At 41.7% G+C, this 23,045-nt stretch overlaps 1 protein-coding gene across 1 annotated transcript in view; it reads left to right on the forward strand.

The window, feature by feature from the left end:
• Window positions 1–23,045, forward strand: part of LOC143805861 (inositol-trisphosphate 3-kinase A-like) — a 79,007-nt gene that overhangs the window by 49,231 nt on the left and 6,731 nt on the right. The window contains exons 3-5 of the mRNA XM_077285591.1: window positions 20,130–20,229; window positions 20,831–21,044; window positions 21,630–21,834. Coding sequence (XP_077141706.1) covers window positions 20,130–20,229; window positions 20,831–21,044; window positions 21,630–21,834 — 519 coding nt within the window. The remainder of the gene's footprint in view (window positions 1–20,129; window positions 20,230–20,830; window positions 21,045–21,629; window positions 21,835–23,045) is intronic.

A 23,045-nucleotide genomic window follows, 5' to 3' on the forward strand; every position in this document is an offset into this window, starting at 1 on the left:
ACCTTATTGTTTTACGACGTAATAGGGCTTATAGTTTTATGCGCAATTTTTCACATTTACAGCAAAACCCACTTTTCAAAGGACCAAGTCACTTCTGAAGTCACTTTAAGGGGCTTACATAACAGAAACCACCCATAAATTACCCCATTTTGCAAACTACACCCCTCAAGCTGTTCAAAACTCATTTTTAAAAACTGTTAACCCTTTAGGTGTTCCACAGGAATTTTAGCAGAATGAAGGCGAAATTTCAAAATTTCATTTTTTTTCCAGATATTACATTGTAATCCAATTTTACCTGCAACCTAGCAAGGGTTAACGGCAAACCCAAACTTGGTTACCCTAATTCTGCAGTTTATAGAAACACCCCACATGTACTCGTAAACTAAAGTATGGGCACACAGCACAGCTCAACACGGAAGGAGCGCTATGTGGTTTTTGGGTGGCGGATTCACTGGAAGAAATCTAGGGGGCCATGTCACATTTGAAGGCTGCCTGAGGTACCCCCACAGTGGAAACCCCAAAAAGTGACCCTATTTTGGAAACTACACCCCCAAGGAATCTTTTAGGGGGTATAGTGACCACTTTGACCCAACCAGTGTTTCACAGTAGTTGGAAACACTTGGTTGAGAAAATGGAAAAAGTGCATTTTTTACATGAAGGTGTCATTTTAGGCTCATTTTTTTATTTTTAAGAGGTGTACCAGCAAAAAATGCACCCCACTATTTGTTCACCAATCTCTCCCGAACACAACAACACCCGATATGTTGTCGTACACTGCAGTATTGGGGAACGGCAGGCCTCGGAAGGGAAGGAGCGCCAAATGACTTTTGGAGTGCAAATTTTACTGGAAGAAATCTAGGGGGCTATGTCACATTTGAAGACACCCTGAGGTGCCCCAACACACGCACACACACTGACACATACACGTTCTGTGCTGAACAGGACTCTCCGGTCTTCTCTGCAGAGCTCCTATCTCCCTCTGTAGAGGCTGACACCTCCCAGGCTTGTGACTGATCACATGGCCGTGACATCACCACAGGTCCTGTAGTCCTGTACTGTGTGCTGCTGCTGGTAAGGAACTTGTGGAGAGAGGGGGAACAGTCACCTAGCACCAGCGCTCCCAGCTCTAAGAACGAGCGCCTCATGAAGGTGGGCCCCTGCCTCCTCCTTCCCTGCGCGGCGGCCTTTCCCCCCGGCGGCTGTATTCGGCGTATAAGACAACCGCCCTCTTGGAGCCATGTTTTTCATGGCTAAAAAGTCGTCTTATACGCCAGGAAATACGGTAAATAAAATTTTAATGTTTTTCTTTGTGTTTGCAGGTGTTTACTGACTATCTAACCATGCAAGGGACCTTCACCATCTGGATGAAACACTGAAGAACATCACAAACTTTCGCATCAGTGTGTCGCAGGGATCCTTCGAAAAGCTCTTGGATAATGAATCTTGCACACTTACCCTGAAGCTCTTTCAAGTTTATCTTGAGACCCTCAGAAATGAACAACTCTCAGCATTCTGGATGTCATACTTGGACATGGTCGAGACCATGCTGGCCCTGGTTCGAGCTTCAAGAGAAGGCAACTGGATGCTTCACCTAGGAGCAATCCGACAGATGATACCATGGTGTTTTGCCTATGACAAGGTCAACTATGCCCGATACCTAACCTATTACTATGCCACAATGTCTCGGCTGCCCATAGAACACCCAGAGGTCCATGAATACTTCATGCAAGGTGGCTTTTCGGTCCAGATCGGTAGCAAGAATCCTTTTGGACGAATTCCTGTGGACCAGACCATTGAAGAGACAATCAACAAAGACACCCAGACACCAGGGGGCACAAAAGGCTTCAGCCTCAAAGTTGGAGCTGTTTCCAGGTTCTACCTGACATCAGAGTACCGCAGTATGTACTTGAGGCAGCTGAGGGCCCTGGTAGGCCAACAATATACTGACTTCAGCCATTCAGACCTACAGGTGTCTAGGATTAGAAGAGATGAAGCCGATGTCCAATCTTTCGTTCAACTGCTGGAGACAGGTTGGGTGAACCCCTTCAACAAAGAGCATAATGGTGAACTTATCAGTTTGTCAACAGCGACTGTAGCACCACCAGATGTAGCCAAAGACCTTCAAGGGGCATACAGTATAGGAGAGGATGCATATCAAACATTCAAGGATGAGCGTTTGGGTACCGATAAGCCAACTACATTGTTTCATGACAAGATGACGAAGAACAAACTTAAAACGTTCTCTAACATCCAAATGAAGACACGCAGACAAGGTCTTGGCAAGGAGGTAATTTTGAAGGCTGACAGAAACCTATTTGGCCAGATGATACTTGTAGCTGAGAACAGAAAGCTACAAATGAGTGATGTCTTGACTCATCCCCTGGGTCCATTGCCATGGGCACTTGCCAATGGTGATGGGTCTATCCGCAAGACCAACAAGGCTGCCCTCGCAAGGGAGTTGGAGAGGAATGCTCGTCCTGCAGAAGTGATCCCCGAGCCCTCTGCAACCATCATTGATGGGATGAGCCTGGTTCAGAAACTGAAGGGAAACAATGCAACATTTGGCCAGCTAGCAGGCACAGCAATGAGTCGCGCTATCCATGAGGGTGCTAAGAGCAAGCGCATTGATATTGTCTTTGACGTCTACAAGGAGACATCCATCAAAGATACAGAAAGAGTCAACAGATATGAAGGCACAGGGATCCATTTCAAGAACATTCAACATGGGCACAACATCCAGCAGTGGAAAAAGCTTCTAAGTAGTTCCTCCAACAAGGCAAGTCTCATAAAGTTTCTGGTAGAAGAATGGAAGGCGAAACACCACAGGGAGAAGCTTGAGGAGAAGGAGCTGTATGTCACATGTGAGCAGCTCTGCTTTAAGATCACCAAAGAACAGTGGGAAGAGGCTGCTGACCTTAAGTCAAATCAAGAAGAAGCAGACACACGCCTCCTTCTCCATGCTCTTCATGCAGCAGAATCTGGTTACAAGTCGGTCATCATCACTTCGGAGGATACTGATGTCATGGTCCTGTGTCTGGGCATGTGCCACAAAATCCCATCCCACCTGTTCCAGAAATGCGGTACACAGAACCGGACAAGATTCCTGGATATCACCACTCTGAGCCGAACATTGGGAGGCAGCGTATGTGATTCATTGATTGGTATGCATGCATTTACAGGCTGTGACACCGTCAGTGCATTCGCTGGCCGTGGGAAGATGACGACACTCAAGCAGTTGAAGATGAACAAGACATACCAGGATGCCTTTCAGGAAGTTGGTCGTTCATGGGAAGTGTCTACCGAACTTTTTGAGAAGTTACAGGAAATCACCTGCCACATGTACCTGCCAACTACCCAAACAACTGAGGTAAACAGGCTCCGTTATCAGCTGTTCTGTGCCAGACGTGGAGTGGTAGAGTCAAGTCAACTCCCTCCTTGCCAGGACTGCCTTTTCATGCATGCACTGCGTGCAAACTACCAGGCTGCGATCTGGAGGAGAAGTCTGCAGAGCCAGCCATGGGTTGCAAACCCAACAGACTGCGGTTGGATGATAGATAACGACGGAAAGCTTGTTGTCAAGTGGATGCAAGGGGCACCAGCACCAGAAGCTATTATACAGCTACTGTCCTGCAAGTGTGTGCGGTCATGTGAACTTCCTCAGTGTACTTGCCTCAGCAATGGCCTGAAGTGCACAGACATGTGCAGATTACAGACATGCCAGAACAAGGGTACTGAAGACGAGCCAGTAGAACAACAGTCAGATTCAGAGTCCGATGTTGAAGATATTATGGAGTAACATATATATATATATATATATATATATATATATATATATATATATATATATATATATATATATATATATATATATATATATATATATATATATGCACATGACATGTTCAGTGTGTATTTACATAACTTGGATTAAATTTTGTTACAAATACTACATCTAGTCACTCCGGGTGGTACCGATATCGTCATATTTGGTTCTTGGCTCATGCTAAAATTCCTGTGGAACACCTAAAGGGTTAACAGTTTTTAAAAATGAGTTTTGAACAGCTTGAGGGGTGTAGTTTGCAAAATGGGGTAATTTATGGGTGGTTTCTGTTATGTAAGCCCCTTAAAGTGACTTCAGAAGTGACTTGGTCCTTTGAAAAGTGGGTTTTGCTGTAAATGTGAAAAATTGCGCATAAAACTATAAGCCCTATTACGTCGTAAAACAATAAGGTTTCATTTTCAAAATGATGCCAATATGAAGTAAACATGTGGGGAGTGTAAATTAATAACTATTATGGGGGGTATCAGTATTTTTGTAAAAAGCAGAGAATTTCAAAGTTAAAAAATTGCCGATTTTTCCAAAATTTCCGAATATTTAGCATTTTTTTATATAGAAAGGTAAAATATATTGACTCCCATTTAGCACTGACGTGAAGTACAATATGTCACGAGAAAACAATCTCAGAATGGCTTGGATAGGTGAAAGCGTTCCAAAGTTATTAGCCCATGAAGTGGCACAGGTCAGATTGGCTTAGGCACTTGGGTACAAATAGGCCTAGGGCTGAAGGGGTTAATAAGCTACGTATATGTAAGGGCTATCATATCAAAAAATAAACTACAGACATGCATCTACCTAAAAATACCAAAGAAAATTAGTCACTCCGGGTGGTACCGATATCTGGCCCGGCTCATGGACTAATTGGCCAAAGAATGGTGAGCTGCCTCTTCATTGCATATGGTCATATCCCATCTTCTCCAACTCCTTCCTCTTCTATCTTCCTGCTTCATAAGTTGTCTGATTCTTCCCTTTCCTGTGAAAAAGCAGGAGTTGGTTATTTTGGGAGATTTTCATATATTGATGTTGAGCACTTCTTAAACCTTGCTTTTTTTCCCCTCAGTCTGCCCCAAAAAGTAGGACCATGCATGGCCGTTTTCTTAGCCATACACTTCTGGTAGCTGTTGGCTGAAGTGTTATTCCTCCTGAACCCCTTTATACATTTTCAGGCTCTGACGAGTGTGCATATGCTTTCAATGATGAGACCGGAGTAAGCCTCTGTTAGACGCTTCTGGTGGCATCTCAAATTCCAAAATTCCCGTCTCTTCCTTTCCTCGACTTCTATCGTGGGACTGTCTGATACTCCAACACCCACTGGGTGACTAATATTGGCCAAACCTCTCAATCTAATGTGTGTAGGCATCTTGAAATGGTAGAAGCAGGTCCTGCTTCTAGGATCCACACCTATTTGGCATGGGCCTTCATCTTGGGTGAAGGCTGTGTATGTGCGGTTCTCAATGCAGAGGATGGAGAGCTGGACCCCAGAGCTGGTCACGTGGACCTCAGAGATTGGACCCTCATCTATCAGACCCTTATGGCGTAGCCTGTAAATACCCCTTTACACAGTGTAGTGGCAATAAAGTAAACGTTCTAAATTGGCTTCTCAATGGGGCATTTTGTAAATTGTCTGCACAGTGATACATTCTAGTAAAACAAGACAAAGGCACAAAACCCCCATGCCCGAACAATACACCCTTTATTAAAGAGAAAATGAGGCTGCCGAGATCCTGTTTGTTTAGTCTTAGCTTCAATTAAACCCATTAACCAGCCGCTATAAATAGTGTGTGGAAGTTCAGACTTGCTGGTTAATGAGTCAGTGAGCGCTTAAATCAATGTGACACTCCATAATTAATGAAATTAAGAGATACGCAATTTTGCCAGATTTTGGAGTCCGTCGCCTCAGCTCTACAAGTCGAGGCAAAGTATCTCTAATGGATTTGTGTTCTCTTCTCCATACATTATGAAGCGAGGAATGTTCCTTGTCTTTTCCACTAAACGTCAAGAAGATGGAGGAAATTATTTTTTGTCTTATTCTTTGGCAAAGCTCTCAAAATGTATTAATTTTTTTATGATGTTATAGTTAAAAATTTGAAGGTAACTGTAGAAGGGCGACTTGTCCCAAGGGTTCAGTATCCCGTTGATGATTATTACTATTATTATTATTTATTATTATAGCGCCATTTATTCCATGGCGCTTTACATGTGAGGAGGGGTATACATAATAAAAACAGGTACAATAATCTTGAACAATACAAGTCACAACTGGTACAGGAGGAGAGAGGACCCTGCCCGCGAGTGCTCACAATCTACAAGATTATAGTCTTATTATGGACTCAATGTATGGTCCTGATGGCACAGGTTGTAAAAAAAATTATCGTTTATGCTTCTTCAGTTTTTTTTTTTTTCTCTTCACCATTCATCTGACTTTGATGGGTCAAAATGGGAAAAAATGGGTTAGTAGGATACTATAACTAAGACAAATATCTACGAACCTATTAAAAAGAATCTGATCTTGATTTGGGAGCTCCTGGACCTTCTGGATTTTGCCTCTAAAGTTTAGAAAATTTAGGGCGTTTTCCCACAAAAAAAAAAAAAAAGAAACTGGCATAAAAACACAACATTTTGGCAAAGTGTTTGACCACACTCAGGGTATTTAGGGGAAAACAGTTTAATTTCTTTTTAATAGAGTGAGACTTAAGTAAGGAAATTAATTCTATGGAGGACTCCAACTCGTTGATTTTAGTGGACAATATGTAATGCTTTATTTCACCTGCGGAGGCAGTGCAAAAGAATTGAAGACTTTCTGGTAGGCTTCCCTGTGGATTATGGATGATTTGCAGGAGTTGCGGAAACAAGTGTTATATATGCTGTAATATTATTTATAACAAAAATGGAGTGTTCAAAGCAGATGCTATGAAATTGTATGGTATTAATGGGCGCCAGACCTTATTTCCAAGTTTCAATTTAAGAGAAATTAAAATTGGCAATGCCCATAAAGAGAGATGGGACTAATTCCTGGCCAATCTATTCGCAGAGCGACATAATAAGACCAACTGAAAGCCATTGTGTATAATTGTCCTGGAGCCCGTTATATAGCAGCTTCACGGGTATATGGTCTCCTTTGACCGCTGTCTGTAAATTGGACTCGCACATAAAAGCTGCTCCTCTTTGTATCAAGTTCTTGGTAAACACAACTTGTCGAGAACAAACACGGAGCGTCGCAGCGGGCCGGCTATTTCTGTAGCCTTATTTGCTCATGGATTTTTTTTTTGTTTTATACCGTACTTTTGTGTACCTTTCTTCTCTAACAATGTTCATGCTTGTGTGACTGTTTGACAGCCGACCGGTGACCTGAGCGGTACAAAGAAAACCCTGTATGTGGATAGAGTTGAAGCCGTTGAGTCACGGCTGGGCGTAAGAAGTCCAGTTCTTGACAAAATTTGGTTGTTTTTAATAGTTGCCTCTTGGGTGGGGTTGAGGTTTTAGGGTCATTTCAGGTCAATACAAAGTGCTCTCTCCTCTCTGAAGTCTGTCTGAGAGGGTACAATGTGTACCAGGACAATCATGCATGGCATTGGAGGTTCTATTGGCATCTATTATTCCATGTTGTTCAGAAGTGCCAGCCCTCCAGTATACACATGCACGCTCGCTCGGCTTGGCAAAGCATGTATGTATTTTCAGTGGGGAGAGGGGAGTAGGTTGCTGTCAAGTGCCTCTGGCGGCAGCTTATCTTCCTTGAGAACAGAGAATTGGCAAAACCTTTTTCTCGTATTCGTCAATTACCATCCACAGTATTTTTCAAAGGCTTCAAGAGAGAGATGGGTGGGCTTGCATGAGGCCCTACGCCATTGAAGTCTATGCAAGTCAAACTGCTCATAAACATTAGTTGGCTGACATTGACATACACAAGATCGTACGGTCAAGAGCTCTTGTGCTGAGCGAAGCTAGATCCTTTATTTTTCCCCCTGGCATCATTTTCCGTAAGAGTCAGGAGGTCCCCGTACATATTGTACAGTTGGTCAATCCTGCCAAAATTGGTGGATTCGTATTGTTTTTAATATGTATGAATAAGATGGGCGCTTTTGTAGTCACAACCATATATACGGCAGGTTTATTTTTGTGTGTCCATTTTAATTTCTGACTTATTATACCCACGTTCGACCCTCAAAATGCCATCCACGCTCCCTTCTTATTAGTCGTGTACGCCGAAGCCTTCCCTCAAAATGTCTCCTATCGAAAATGCCACTATTTGCCAGCAGCGCCGGTCACAAATACATGATTTATGAAATAATTTGGGTGTGCGATGAAAATCCCACAGTTAACATAGGGACCAAAATAACTGCATTGTATCGTGCCGACTGCGCCTCGTATGATCAACAGAACTTGTGGGTCACTTCCCCTTAGAAATCTGATGTGATGTGGTGGAGCTTCTGGTAACAGAAGCCTCTTCTTTCTTAGTAGGAAAGTACAGATTACATCCTATGAGGAAAGAGGTTGTGGAATTCTTGAGATTTTCGTGGAAGATCAACTCTGGTTTTTCCCTCTATTATAAAAACAAAAAAAAAAAGTGCGACAGACTCATTTCTTCTATGCAGGTATATGCTTGTGGGAAATTTAGGGTTTGTTTTTTCTGACTGTGGAGAAAAGAATTTCTGGTTTTCTGACTCCTCACATCTCAAATTTCCGCATAGTTTTTGAATGGTGTCAGGATCACCACAACCAGGTCCACCCTGTCATGGGGGGTCACTGTACACATGTGGCTCTTATTTGAGTCCCCACAGCTCTTTATATCACTCATTTGTCACGTTCCCCTAAATTCCACTGTATTTTGGCGTCAAGTATTTGTTAATTTTTCCTCAGGTCATTAACATCTGGCCCATTTTATAGCTTCCCGCTGCTTTTTTTTTTTTTTCGACAGATGGTCGCGGACTTACATTTTACAACTTCTCATTTTTTATTTTTTGTCAGGACACCGTAGGGTCACTACAACCAATCTCGCCCCTTTATGAGTGTCATTGCACATATCTATCGCTTGTTTGAGCCCCCACTTTATATCACTTGTTCGTTACTTTCACTTGAATATTGCTGTACTTTGGCTCCAAGTATTTAATTTTTACCTCAGGTTATTAAAATCTGTTCCATTTTACAGTTTCATCGCTACTTTTTGACAGATGGTCGTAGACTTATACTTCTCATTTCTTGTGTCAGGACACTGTAGGGCCACCACAACCAGTCTCGTCCTGTCAGTGGGTCACTGCACACATGTGGCGCTTGTTTGAGCCCCCGCAGCGCTTTATATAACTTGTTCCTCACTTTCCCATATTTCACTGTACTTTGGCGCCAAGTATTTGTTAATTTTACCTCAGGTCATTAACATCTGTCCCATTTTACAGCTTCTCTCTACTTTTTCTTGACAGATGGTTGCAGATTTACACTTTACTACTTCTCATTTCTCGTGTCCGGAAAACGTAGGGTCACCACAACCAAACTCGCCCCAGTATGGGGGCTCACTGTACATATGTGGTGCTTGTTTGACACTTCTCTATTTTGCATCGTGCATTTCAATTTTACCTTAAGTTATGTCATAAAAATCTAATCCATTTTACAGCTCCACACAGTTTGTTGACAGATGGTCTCGGATTTACATTTTACAATTTCACATTTTACGAGTTTTGTAAATGATGCTTTATTACTGCAGCTGCAGACTGGAATTCATGTAAACAGCTGCACCAAAACGAAAAATAATAAATATACACACACACACACACACACACACACACACACACACACACACACACACACACACACACACACACACACACACATATAAATCACAGCAGCAGATGTACATGAATCGGCCATGTGAAAACACAGACAAATATACATTTCTCAAAAATATTTTTTTATAAAAAAATTTTCAAAATTTTTTTTCATGAAACTTACAGTTAAATAGAGATTCTTAGCGCATAAATTGGCCAATTCATGTGTGCCCATCAACCACGGCAAGGTGATCTCCCCCTGATGGGTCCTACTCTACCGTACATGCCACTCTTGGGCCACCAGCCTACAACTCTGGACAAAACATGTCACTTTGGGCTAAGCCTACAATTTATGGGCAGGTAGAGTTGATTACCGCCACCTGCAAGGTCAATGGGAGGAGTGCAAGATAAGTCTGTGGATGCTGCCACATCCATACAAATAGAGGAAAAAAAACAAATCAGCACTCCCAATGTGAACATGTGCAAGCTGCAAACTGCAACACATAGATAAAAAAAATTTTTATAAAAAAATATTTTTGAGAAATGTATATTTGTCTGTGTTTTCACATGGCCGATTCATGTACATGTGCTGCTGTGATTTTTTTTATCTATGTGTTGCAGTTTGCAGCTTGCACGTGTTCACATTGGCAGTGCTGATTTGTTTTTTTTTTATATATATATATATATATATATAATCACCATAAATTCCACGGTGCTGTACATGAGAAAGGGGTTACGTACAGAGTGTATGTGTGTGTATGTATGTATATATATATATATATATATATATATATATATATATATATATATATATATATATACATATATATACACAGTGGGGCAAAAAAGTATTTAGTCAGTCAGCAATAGTGCAAGTTCCACCACTTAAAAAGATGAGAGGCGTCTGTAATTTACATCATAGGTAGACCTCAACTATGGGAGACAAACTGAGAAAAAAAAATCCAGAAAATCACATTTTCTGTTTTTTTATCATTTTATTTGCATATTATGGTGGAAAATAAGTATTTGGTCAGAAACAAACAATCAAGATTTCTGGCTCTCACAGACCTGTAACTTCTTCTTTAAGAGTCTCCTCTTTCCTCCACTCATTACCTGTAGTAATGGCACCTGTTTAAACTTGTTATCAGTATAAAAAGAGACACCTGTGCACACCCTCAAACAGTCTGACTTCAAACTCCACTATGGTGAAGACCAAAGAGCTGTCAAAGGACACCAGAAACAAAATTGTAGCCCTGCACCAGGCTGGGAAGACTGAATCTGCAATAGCCAACCAGCTTGGAGTGAAGAAATCAACAGTGGGAGCAATAATTAGAAAATGGAAGACATTCAAGACCACTGATAATCTCCCTCGATCTGGGGCTCCATTCTGACCCCACGGGGTGGGATTTTGCGTGATCACAAGAACGGTGAGCAAAAATCCCAGAACCACGCGGGGGGACCTAGTGAATAAACTGCAGAGAGCTGGGACCAATATAACAAGGCCTACCATAAGTAACACACTACGCCACCATGGACTCAGATCCTGCAGTGCCAGACGTGTCCCACTGCTTAAGCCAGTACATGTCCGGGCCCGTCTGAAGTTTGCTAGAGAGCATTTGGATGATCCAGAGGAGTTTTGGGAGAATGTCCTATGGTCTGATGAAACCAAACTGGAACTGTTTGGTAGAAACACAACTTGTCGTGTTTGGAGGAAAAAGAATACTGAGTTGCATCCATCAAACACCATACCTACTGTAAAGCATGGTGGTGGAAACATCATGCTTTGGGGCTGTTTCTCTGCAAAGGGGCCAGGACGACTGATCCGGGTACATGAAAGAATGAATGGGGCCATGTATCGTGAGATTTTGAGTGCAAACCTCCTTCCATCAGCAATGGCATTGAAGATGAAACGTGGCTGGGTCTTTCAACATGACAATGATCCAAAGCACACCGCCAGGGCAACGAAGGAGTGGCTTCGTAAGAAGCATTTCAAGGTCCTGGAGTGGCCTAGCCAAAAAAAGCCAAAAACATCACTGCTCTAGAGGAGATCTGCATGGAGGAATGGGCCAACATACCAACAACAGTGCGTGGCAACCTTGTGAAGACTTACAGAAAACGTTTGACCTCTGTCATTGCCAACAAAGGATATATTACAAAGTATTGAGATGAAATTTTGTTTCTGACCAAATACTTATTTTCCACCATAATATGCAAATAAAATGATAAAAAAACAGACAATGTGATTTTCTGGATTTTTTTTTTCTCAGTTTGTCTCCGATAGTTGAGGTCTACCTATGATGTAAATTACAGACGCCTCTCATCTTTTTAAGTGGTGGAACTTGCACTATTGCTGACTGACTAAATACTTTTTTGCCCCACTCTGTGTGTGTGTGTGTGTGTGTGTGTGTGTGTGTGTGTGTGTGTGTATATATATATATATATATATATATATATATATATATATATATATATATATATATATATATATATATATATACATATACAGTACAGACAAAGTTTGGACACACCTCATTTAAAGATTTCTCTGTATTTTCATGACTAAGAAAATTGTACATTCACACTGAAGGCATCAAAACTATGAATTAACACATGTGGAATTATATACTTAACAAAAAAGTGTGAAACAACTGAAAATGTCTTATATTCTAGGTTCTTCAAAGTAGCCACGTTTTGCTTTGATGACTGCTTTGCACACTCTTGGCATTCTCTTGATGAGCTTCAAGAGGTAGTCACTGGGAATGGTCTTCCAACAATCTTGAAGGAGTTCCCAGAAATGATTAGCACTTGTTGGCCTTTTTGCCTTCACTCTGCGGTCCAGCTCACCCCAAACCATCTCGATTGGGTTCAGGTCTGGTGACTGTGGAGGCCAGGTCATCTGGTGTAGCACCCCATCACTCTTCTTCTTGGTCAAATAGCCCTTACACAGCCTGGAGGTGTGTTTGGGGTCATTGTCCTGTTGGAAAAATAAATGATGGTCCAACTAAACGCAAACCGGATGGAATAGCATGCCGCTGCAAGATGCTGTGGTAGCCATGCTGGTTCAGTATGCCTTCAATTTTGAATAAATCCCCAACAGTGTCACCAGCAAAGCACCCCCACACCATGATACCTCCTCCTCCATGCTTCACGGTGGGAACCAGGCATGTAGAGTCCATCCGTTCACCTTTTCTGCGTCGCACAAAGACATGGTGGTTGGAAGCAAAGATCTCAAATTTGGACTCATCAGACCAAAGCACAGATTTCCACTGGTCTAATGTCCATTTCTTGTGTTCTTTAGCCCAAACAAGTCTCTTCTGCTTGTTGCCTGTCCTTAGCAGTGGTTTCCTAGCAGCTATTTTACCATGAAGGCCTGCTGCACAAAGTCTCCTCTTAACAGTTGTTGTAGAGATGTGTCTGCTGCTAGAGCTCTGTGTGGCATTGACCTGGTCTCTAATCTGAGCTGCTGTTAACCTGCGATTTCTGAGGCTGGTGACTTGGATAAACTTATCCTCCGAAGCAGAGGTGACTCTTGGTTTTTCTTTCCTGGGGTGGTCCTCATGTGAGCCAGTTTCTTTGTAACACTTGATGGTTTTTGCAACTGCACTTGGGGACACTTTCAAAGTTTTTCCAATTTTTCGGACTGACTGACCTTCATTTCTTAAAGCAATGATGGCCACTCGTTTTTCTTTACTTAGCTGCTTTTTTCTTGCCATAATAGAAATTCTAACAGTCTATTCAGTAGGACTATCAGCTGTGTATCCACCAGACTTCTGCACAACACAACTGATGATCCCAAATCCATTTATAAGGTAAGAAATCCCACTTATTAAACCTGACAGGGCACGCCTGTGAAGTGAAAGCCATTCCCGGTGACTTTCTCTTGAAGCTCATCAACAGAATGCCAAGAGTGTGCAAAGCGGTCATCAAAGCAAAAGGTGGCTACTTTGAAGAACCTAGTATATAAGACATATTTTCAGTTGTTTCATGCTTTTTTGTTAAGTATATAATTCCACGTGTTAATTCATAGTTTTGATGCCTTCAGTGTGAATGTACAATTTTCATTGCCATGAAAATACAGAAAAATCTTTAAATGAGAAGGTGTGTCCAAACTTTTGGGCTGTACTGTGTGTGTGTGTATGTGTATATATATATATATATATATATATATATATATATATATATATATATATATATATATTTTGTACTGTGCAGCCAAACTTTGGAAAACCACCAGGCTGCACAATGAAAATGCTTCAAGAAACTGAAGTGTTAATAATTCTCTTTGTTAGTATCTCTTAATGAAACACAAAGAGAATCTAAATCAAATCAATATTTGGTTTGACCGCATTTTGCAGTCAATACAGCATCACTTCTTCTAGGTACTTGCACACAGTTTTTTAAGGAACTCGGCAGGAGGTTGTTCCAAACATCTTGGAGGAATAACCACAGATCTTCTTTGCATGTCGCTTGTGCAAATCCTTCTGTCTCTTCGTATAATCCCAGACAGATTGGATGATGTGAGATCAGGGCTCTGCGGGGGCCGTATTGCGACTTCCAGGACTCCTTGTTCTACTGCAAGTTAAAGATAATGACTTGGTCGACCACGTTCCTCAACATTGTCCATTTTTTTTATGTCTTCAATAATTGAGAAATACTGGCAGATACTTATCAATCATCTAATACCATCCAACGGGTGTCTATTTAGCTCCAAAGTTAATCTGCAATAGGACAATGACCGAAACATACAGCCAATGAACTATCTTCAGTGTAAAAATTAGACCTGGAAGTGATGATACGGCCACACAGAGCCTTTCATCTCATATCATCCAGTCTGTGATTACATGAAGAGACAGAAGGATTTGTAAAAGCAACATCCACAGAAGATCTGTGGTTGGTTATCCAAGATTTTTAGAACAACCTTATTTATTTTGCATTGAATACTGCATTGAGCAGGGGGTTGGACACGATGACCCTTGAGGTCCTTTCCAAGGCTATGTGCACACGTTGCGGATTAGCCTTAGGAATTTCTGGTGCGGATTCTGCCTCTCCTGACAAAAAAACGCACCTGCGGATTTTGTGCGGATCCGCAGCATTTTTTGTGCATTTTTGCTGCGTTTTTTTGCGGATTTGCTGCGTTTTTTACCCCTGCGGATTTTTATAATGGAATGGGTACAAAAACGCTGCAGATTTGCAAAAAAGAAGTGACATACTACTTCTTTTAAACCGCAGCGGATTTTCCGCAAAGTGTGCACAGCTTTTTTTTTTTCTCATTGATTTACATTGTACTGTAAATCAATTGCTGATCTACAGCGTTTCTGCACCACAAAAAACACTGCGGATCCGCAGAGAATCCGCAACGTGTGCACATAGCCTACCTTTCTATGATATAGTGCTATCAAATTCCACAGTGCTTTACCTACATTATCATCGCTGTCCCCATTGGGGCTCACAATCTACATTCACTATCAGTATGTCTTTGGAATGTGGGAGGAAATCATAGAACCCGAAGAAAACCCATGCAAACATGGTGAGAACATACAAACTCCTTGCAGATGTTGTCCCAGAGCCCCATCGACCACCAAGTTCTTTCAAAAACTGTATACAAGTGTACGTAGAAGAGATGATGAAGGCAAAGGGTGGTCACACCAAATATTGATTTGATTTAGATTTAACTATTGTTAATTCGTTTTACATTTTGCTAATCGAGAAGAATAATATTAACACATTTACTTTTTTTAAAGCATTCTTAGTTTGCAGCACTTTTTACACAGCTGTCTATTTTGCACAAGACTGATAAAATATATATATATATATATATATATAATATAATTTTTTTCTTTTTTTTTTCAAATACAAATTTAGTCATCCTGACAGGAAAAGCACAATAATTAGACTCCACAACCTTCTGTGAGCTACCATTTGTCATGACATTGGCCTCTGTACTCCGGATACACTCAGGAAGTCAGAAATGGACTTGGCTGGAGCCATTCCACATGCGATTGTCCGCAAAATTGTATACAAACTTTAGTTCCAAGATTCTTGGAGTGATGCTGCATTCTTGCATTTATACGCCTGCCTGTGGTGGGACATGTGTTTCTTTGTTTTGTTTTTTTTTTCTCCCAAAGCAAGAACCTCTCACATTGCCATACGGATGGTTGAAATAATTATTTTTAATGTACCTTTTTTTTGGTGAGAGCTTAGTGGTGACCTGGTTATCTTCAGTTTTTGTTTTTTTGTAAAAAAAAAAAAAAAATTTAAAAAAATAAATCCATTAGCCCAAATTTAATGTTTGCCGACCATCATTTTTTTAAATTTTACCCCAAATTGTAGGCAATGGTTGGTGTGGATCCTTAGGATTAACTTATTGTGATTGCTGCATTACGGGGTAAAAATATTTGTACCGATCTGTTTTTTATTTTATTTTTTTCTTGTAGAAAATAATTTTGACTTGCGTTATTCTGGTTACAGGGTAGAAGTTACTGGAACACTGGTCGGGGGGGGGGATTGACTTTTAGTTAGTCAGCTGTAGATGGTTATTCGTGATGTGATTTTCCTAAAGATGAAAGGACGGATCTATCTACCAATCTTCTTCAAAACTGAGGTGGTACTTTTTACAATGCTTTTATGGTGCGGCTTTAATTTTGGGTCGTTCCTAATCTCCCCAGCAGTAATCTATTGCAGATGGCCGCTGGCTTCAATGGAAAAAACAATCATGTTCCTTGATAGCATCAGTGTCAAGTGTCCATCTGCTGGAGTAATTTTCCTACTAATATTTGCTATGCTGATCGGTCACACAGTCATCATCTTCACCGCAATTTTCACAGATGTCATTCTTTTCCATCCAATCTTCCAACGGTCTTCTAAAAAAAAAAACCACGCAACAGTGATGAGCCTTAAAGAGGTTGTCTGGGCAAAATAGAAAATTCACCGGTGGCTTCGAGCAGTAACAAATTAGTCAAACTCACTTGCTGGCACCTACCTGGATCCATCTTGGGTCTTTCCGTGGTCTACATTTATAGAGGAAGAGGTGACCTCACCAGATCGCCAGCAGCAGAACCGCTGCGGTCTGTGATTGGCTGCAGCGGTCAGGTGAAGATTACTTCATTATGTTCATGTATGGGTTTCCACCAGTTGTAACCAATCTGTGGTCCAATAGCATTCATTCATTTTTTTTCCTGTGGCAATTGTTTATAGCCTGGTTAGACAGACTGACCATGCTTACGATTCGCACAAAAGCGTCAGTAATAGATCGTTCTATGCACATAGGCTGCCATTTTTCTCGCCATGTGTTAGTTTCATTCATGTGTTAGTTTCCTTTTTTACTTAACTTTTGTTGTGCAATCTTCATTCCTTGAATCCATTTTAGACTTTTCTCTTGTTGGAGTGTCTATCCCAGTAATATAGGCTGGATGTGAAGTCTGGGTGTATGCAGGATGCTGATGTCTTCATTAATAATTTTATTTCTATAGCTCCAACATTTTCCGCAGCACTTGACATTTTAGAGGGGACTTGTACAGACAATAAAATACATTACAGAATAGTCATAATCACATAGATCAACAGATACCAAGAGGAGTGAGGACACTTCTTACAAGCTCACAATCTGATAGCTCATATATTGACACAGCTTCTATCCTGCACTGCTTTCCTACTTTTCTGTTGCCAGTTTTCTATGCCCTCCCTGACACTGTTCATGCTTTCTCCTCTCTCCACAGCTTCTATCCTGCACTGTTTTCCTTCTTTTCTGTTGTGTTTTCTCTTCCCTCCCTGACACTGTTCATGCTTGCTCCTCTCTCCACAGCTTCTATCCTGCACTTCTTTCCTTCTCTTCTGTTGCCAGACTTCTCTGCCCTTCCTGACACTGTTCATGCTTTCTCCTCTCTCCACAGATGTGTACAAAAACAAACCCCCTCCCTTCTGTTAGTTCTAATACTGAGAGAAGGGATAGTCGAACAATGTATAAGTTTTGCAAATGAACAATTATAATAATAAAAAATCACTCTTAAGGTAGGAGTTGCACTCGGTCTTTGAGGGGGTATACAAGAAGATGGCAGTTTTCGAAATGACGCATGGTAAAGAGGGGACCCTGTTACAGGTTTGTCAGTGGGGTCCCGCTCCTAAGCTATGCCCCTGCCTTTAACTACCCAGCAGACACCAGGACAGGCTTGATTTACGTCAGGAGCAACCGGGCTTGGACTTCGTACAGTCACTTGAGCTGTGTATTGCAGGGAGCCGTCGTGTAGTCACGTGCCCGATCTCTAGGAATCTGTACTATAGTCCTGTCTGGTTGTTACCACCCCTGATTGATGATTACTTTTACGAACACGTATTTGTGGTATTTTTTTGTATTATTTTTGCATATTTTCATATTTATTCTCTGCAGTTCCTTGTATGTCAGGTTTGATCTGTGGCCGGGGATCTGCCCCGTGCACATCCAGCAGGGCCCATTACTGGAGTTAGGACTTTGCCCCCATTGCTGTGTAACGCTCGGAGAATTCATGCTTTCAGTATAGTTTACCCTCATGTATATGCTCGCCGCCTCTGCCTGACACTGTGCTGACTCTTCCTGACTCCCCGCATTCTGGACACATGTAGGGTCCCGGTGATGGACGCCTTCAGTGATGAGGTAACATGTTGGGTCACCAGTTTGCTTTTCGAGGAGGGTGAAGGCAATAATGCCAGTATCCGGGTTCCTGTTGCAATCTCCATGTTCCATGTGCCAATCTCGCAGCCACAATACTAATCTGGTGAAGGGTTGTCGAGTTGTAGTACCATATTGACAAGCTGATTGCTGGGGACGTCTTCAATTATCTGTAATTTGTAGGGATCCGGCAGCAAGTGTTGAATTTCCTCTGGAGCGCCACCGCTGGGGACATGAAGCATTGCGTGGTGCAAAATCAATAGGGTGATCATGCCAGCTGCTCTCTGTAGACACTACGGCCAATAGATGGGGCCAAGAATGGCCGAAAACCCTCTACTGACTAATGTTCAGGAATGACCGAGCCTAATGATCTGGCAACTATTGAGCCATGGAAAAGGGAGAGTGATGAGCAGTGGTGTGACCGGCATTGTTGGAGATAACCTCGGACTTTCGGGTTTTGGATCTTTTATGGAGGTCCTGTAAGGGGCCCGGGAAGGACCATCGGGTGCCGTGCGTATTGTTGGGTCTATTGGCGTGCTTCTTGTGTACGGCTGTTCTCATAGGTTGTAGTTGTTGTGGCTGACCACTTGCGTCTATGCCTAAAATAAAAGCAAATTTCCAGGAACATTGGCAATCTGTGTCACTGCTTGTAAGCAGAATAAGCCAAGCTGTGGAAACCTGCTATACAGATTGTATGTTAACTGCCTTATGACTGGGAGTTACAAGATTCATCCCTGTGAGTGACGCACCCTCCTATCCGGTGCTTTTTCAGTAATGCATCGTCGTGTCTTCCTGAGTAATGCGCCCACTTATCCAGACCTCTTTGAGTAATGCGCCCTCTAATCTGGACCTCTTTCAGCAATGCACCTTTTTATCCGGACCTTTTTCAGTAATGCGCCCTCTTATCCAGACTTTTTTCAGTAATGCACCTCCTTATCCGAGCTTTTTTTCAGTAATGCTTTTTCCTATGCACTTTCCTATATGAACATGTTTGAGCAATGCATCCTCCTTTCCAGACCTTTTTCTTCTTGAGTAATGCACCCTAATTTTGACCTTCTTGAGTAATGCACCCTCTTTTCTGGACCATCTTGAGTAATGTGCCTGCTCTTTTCTGGACCATCTTGAGTAATGCATCCTCCTTTTCTGTAGCCTCCTGAGTAATGCACTTGTCTTTCCAGACCTTTTTTAGTAACACATCCTCCTAGGTGGACCACCTAGGACTGTTCTTGTGTCTTTATCCTTGACAAATCAATGTGCCCCCATTTGTTTGTTCGCGGTTGAGGGGATGTGTAGCTGTTTGTGGTTGCAGGCATTTTGTTCTGTGCGGGGAATATTGATCACTTGCTTGGCTTTAAGTGTCAACAAGCCGCATATGCCTGGCCCAGCGTGTTCATACCTCCAGCGAGAGCTTGAGGACCAGCCAAACACACTATTGTTTCTGTTCGCCTTGGAGTCCATCCAGCAGCTTAATATTTGCAGATATGTATAATAGCAACTTGCAACCATTTCCTCTCCTGCCAAACATTGCAAAGCCGCAGGTCACAAACTAATTAGATGACTTCGAGGTTGTCAACTACAACCACATCCAAAACCAAGGATGAGTCGTGTTTATGTGCCGTGTGGAAGCAGCTTGACTAAGGTCACCATGGAGTCCAGAGAATCCCAGAGCTCTTACATGTTTTCTCTGTAAACTGTCTCTCGTTCATGGCGGAGGCAGAATCTCCCACAGGTGTCGGGTTGAATGTTCTGGATCTGTAGCCAGATTGTTGGGTGGTGGCTTCACAAAAATACTCTTGTGTGTGTTTCTAGTTTCCAAGATAAACTAGTGGTTGCACATGACAGTTCTTCCAAGAATGTCTTGAGTTTACTCTTCATTGTCGTCCTCTTTTTGCAGAGTACATCCTGGAGGAAGCTGAAGAACATGGTCCACTGGTCACCGTTTGTGGTGTCCTTCAAGAAGTACTATCCATGGGTCCAGCTAGCAGGACATGCAGGTACGCTTCTTGGGTGCTTCCATTTCTTGAAGAAATCTGCTTTTTTTTTTTGTAAGCATAGTCTTTTGGAATTGGGATCTATAAAATGGCTCGATATTGGTTGTCCAGTGTCATTTTCTTCCGCATCGGGACATGAGCATCTCCAATTACTTTGTGCCTATACGTATCTACCAGGACGAAGGTATCATGTAGATTAAGACTCTACCTGCCGATTATGCATGTGTCCCAGCAGCTAGGCCCAGCGTAGTGGACAACTCCTAACTCATTGGATTGGTTTCTGAATCCACTCAATTCGACGTCACCAGTTGACCTTCTCGTGTATTGGGCTGTCCCAAGTTGATGAAGAAGGATCAGGATGGTTGAATGACCTGCCTGATTCTGAGAATTGTTTATTTTAACCAGATTTTTTTCCCTGTAAATCATAAAGAAGTTGATCTGAGTCGTAGATTAGCCGTAGCTATACAAACACACCTGGTGTGTCGTCAGTAAAGATCTGCACACAGCCCCACTGCCTGTAATAAAACCATTTCTAGGAAGCGCTGAGACACATCTGCCAAGGGTGAAGAATACTATAATAATTCTCTATATTTTTTTCCTGTAGGTAACTTCAAAGCTGGAGAATACGGAAAAATCCTGAAGAAGTTCTGCCAGTGCGAGCAGCAATGTTTAGAGTGGTTAAATCGAGATTCCTTACGACCATTCGTCCCCGGATATTACGGGGTGGTCGAAAAGGATGGAGAGACGTACAACCAAATGGAGGATCTTCTCTCCGAGTTCGAGTCTCCTTCCATCATGGACTGTAAAATGGGTGTTCGGTGAGTGTTGCAAAATATGGATTGGATTGACTGTAGAAAAAGCGGAGTTGTCCTTAAAGGGATAGTGTGATTAATGCGAGACATCGCCTATCCAAAGGATGGGTAATAAATTCAGCAGGGAAATGAGCGAATATGGACACCGCTGCTCCAATCTTTGTCTATGTGCAGCACTCCTATAGACCATTGTGGTGCATTTGGGGCACCTCGAGCTTCACTTTCAGGTTTGATGAGGGTCCCAATGGTGGGATCTCCAATGTTCAGCAAGTGATCGCCCATCATGTAGATTGGTGGCAACTTCCATTTGTTACATCCCCTTTAATTCTGTACAGGGTAGATACTTCCATATATTTGCTTTTAAGACCAAGGTCATAAACTCTCGATATATATGGCCGATTGGACATATCTGTCTTCTTCTCTCCATGAGCAGTAGATCTTGGATGAAAGGGTGTCAATATTTAGCGCCCTTAGTGTTGGGGCATCTTTCAGATGCTTCTGACGTTTGTGGTCTTCTCTAGTTGCTTTGATCAGATGTCATTATACCATAGAACTATCTAATAATAACAATAAAATGTTTTCCTTCTTCAGGACATATCTAGAAGAAGAACTGGTGAAGGCTCGGGAGAAGCCCAAGCTCAGAAAGGACATGTATGAGAAGATGATCGCTGTAGAGCCCGACGCACCTACAGAGGAGGAGCACAGACAAGGGGCCGTCCTGAAGCCCAGATATATGCAATGGCGGGAGACCCTTAGTTCTACCGCAACCTTGGGCTTTAGAATAGAGGGAATCAAGGTGAGCAAAATCTTATCTGGACGGGTGACTTTGAGAATGGGTTTTCTAGATTGAACATTCTTGAGATTCACACATGGAAACTAAGGGGCCCCAAACATTTTAGGTAACGATCAGACTAATTATGATTAGGCTGATCGATCGTCCGACAGCCATTTCCTCCAACGCACAGGAGCTCTCGCTCTACTGACTCCTCTGACGGCGGCTTATCTCTGAAATAACAAAAGGATCAGCGGTCCAAAATGAGAGATGTGGGATCCTTATCTGCCCCAACATCATCTGTTGGGGGGCCCCCATACACTATAGACTAACATTGGTCAAACCTGCTGATATTATGGGGACCTGTAGAATAATTATCACTGATTCCTGGGTGACGAAATGAACCTTGAAGGATTCCATTAAAGACTACACAATGGCCCTGTATTATATGGGGTCACCTTCAAGAACGAGACCTCTCCGGATTAATTGGAATTTGCAGTTTTTGTGCAGAATCTTGGGGCTTTAGCATTATCTAACTGATTAGTATTTTTTATTACGTGACATGAGTAGGTACCAGAGTCGTGTAAACTGCAGTCTGCACACAGAGGATATTATATTGTTAACCCCTTCTCACCGCGGCCAATCAATGTTTGTCTTTTTATTTATTTTTTTTCTTCCCCTTTTTCCAAGAATCATAACTTTAAAAAAATTAAAATAAAATTCCAGACGACCTAGCCACACAAGAGCTCGATTTTCGAATTGCAGTTTTCATTTTACCATATAATGTGCTGAAAAACGGGGGGAAAAAAATGCAATATCGCCATTGGTTTTGGGGGTTTTGCTTTTACCACGTTCATTGTGCAGTAACAATGATCTCTTAACACAATTCTCCAGATCAGGACGATTACAGCGATACCAAACTCGTATAGTTTTTATATTTAAGTGCATGTAAACAACAAAAATACAGGGAAAAAATTATGTTTTTGGCTTCAGTTTTTGAGAAAATCCATCGCGGCTTATTTGTTTACATCATTTACTGTATGGGTTAATTAAATTTATATTTTGACAGATTGGACTTTTAGGAATACCAGATATGTCTCTCGTATATAATATAATCTAATAAAATAAAATAAAAAAAAAAAAAAATAATAAAATATATATATATATATATATATATATATATATATATATATATATATATATATATATATATATATATATATATATATTCTCAA

Source organism: Ranitomeya variabilis, chromosome 2, assembly GCF_051348905.1.
Source record: "Ranitomeya variabilis isolate aRanVar5 chromosome 2, aRanVar5.hap1, whole genome shotgun sequence".
Classification (NCBI taxonomy): domain Eukaryota; kingdom Metazoa; phylum Chordata; class Amphibia; order Anura; family Dendrobatidae; genus Ranitomeya; species Ranitomeya variabilis.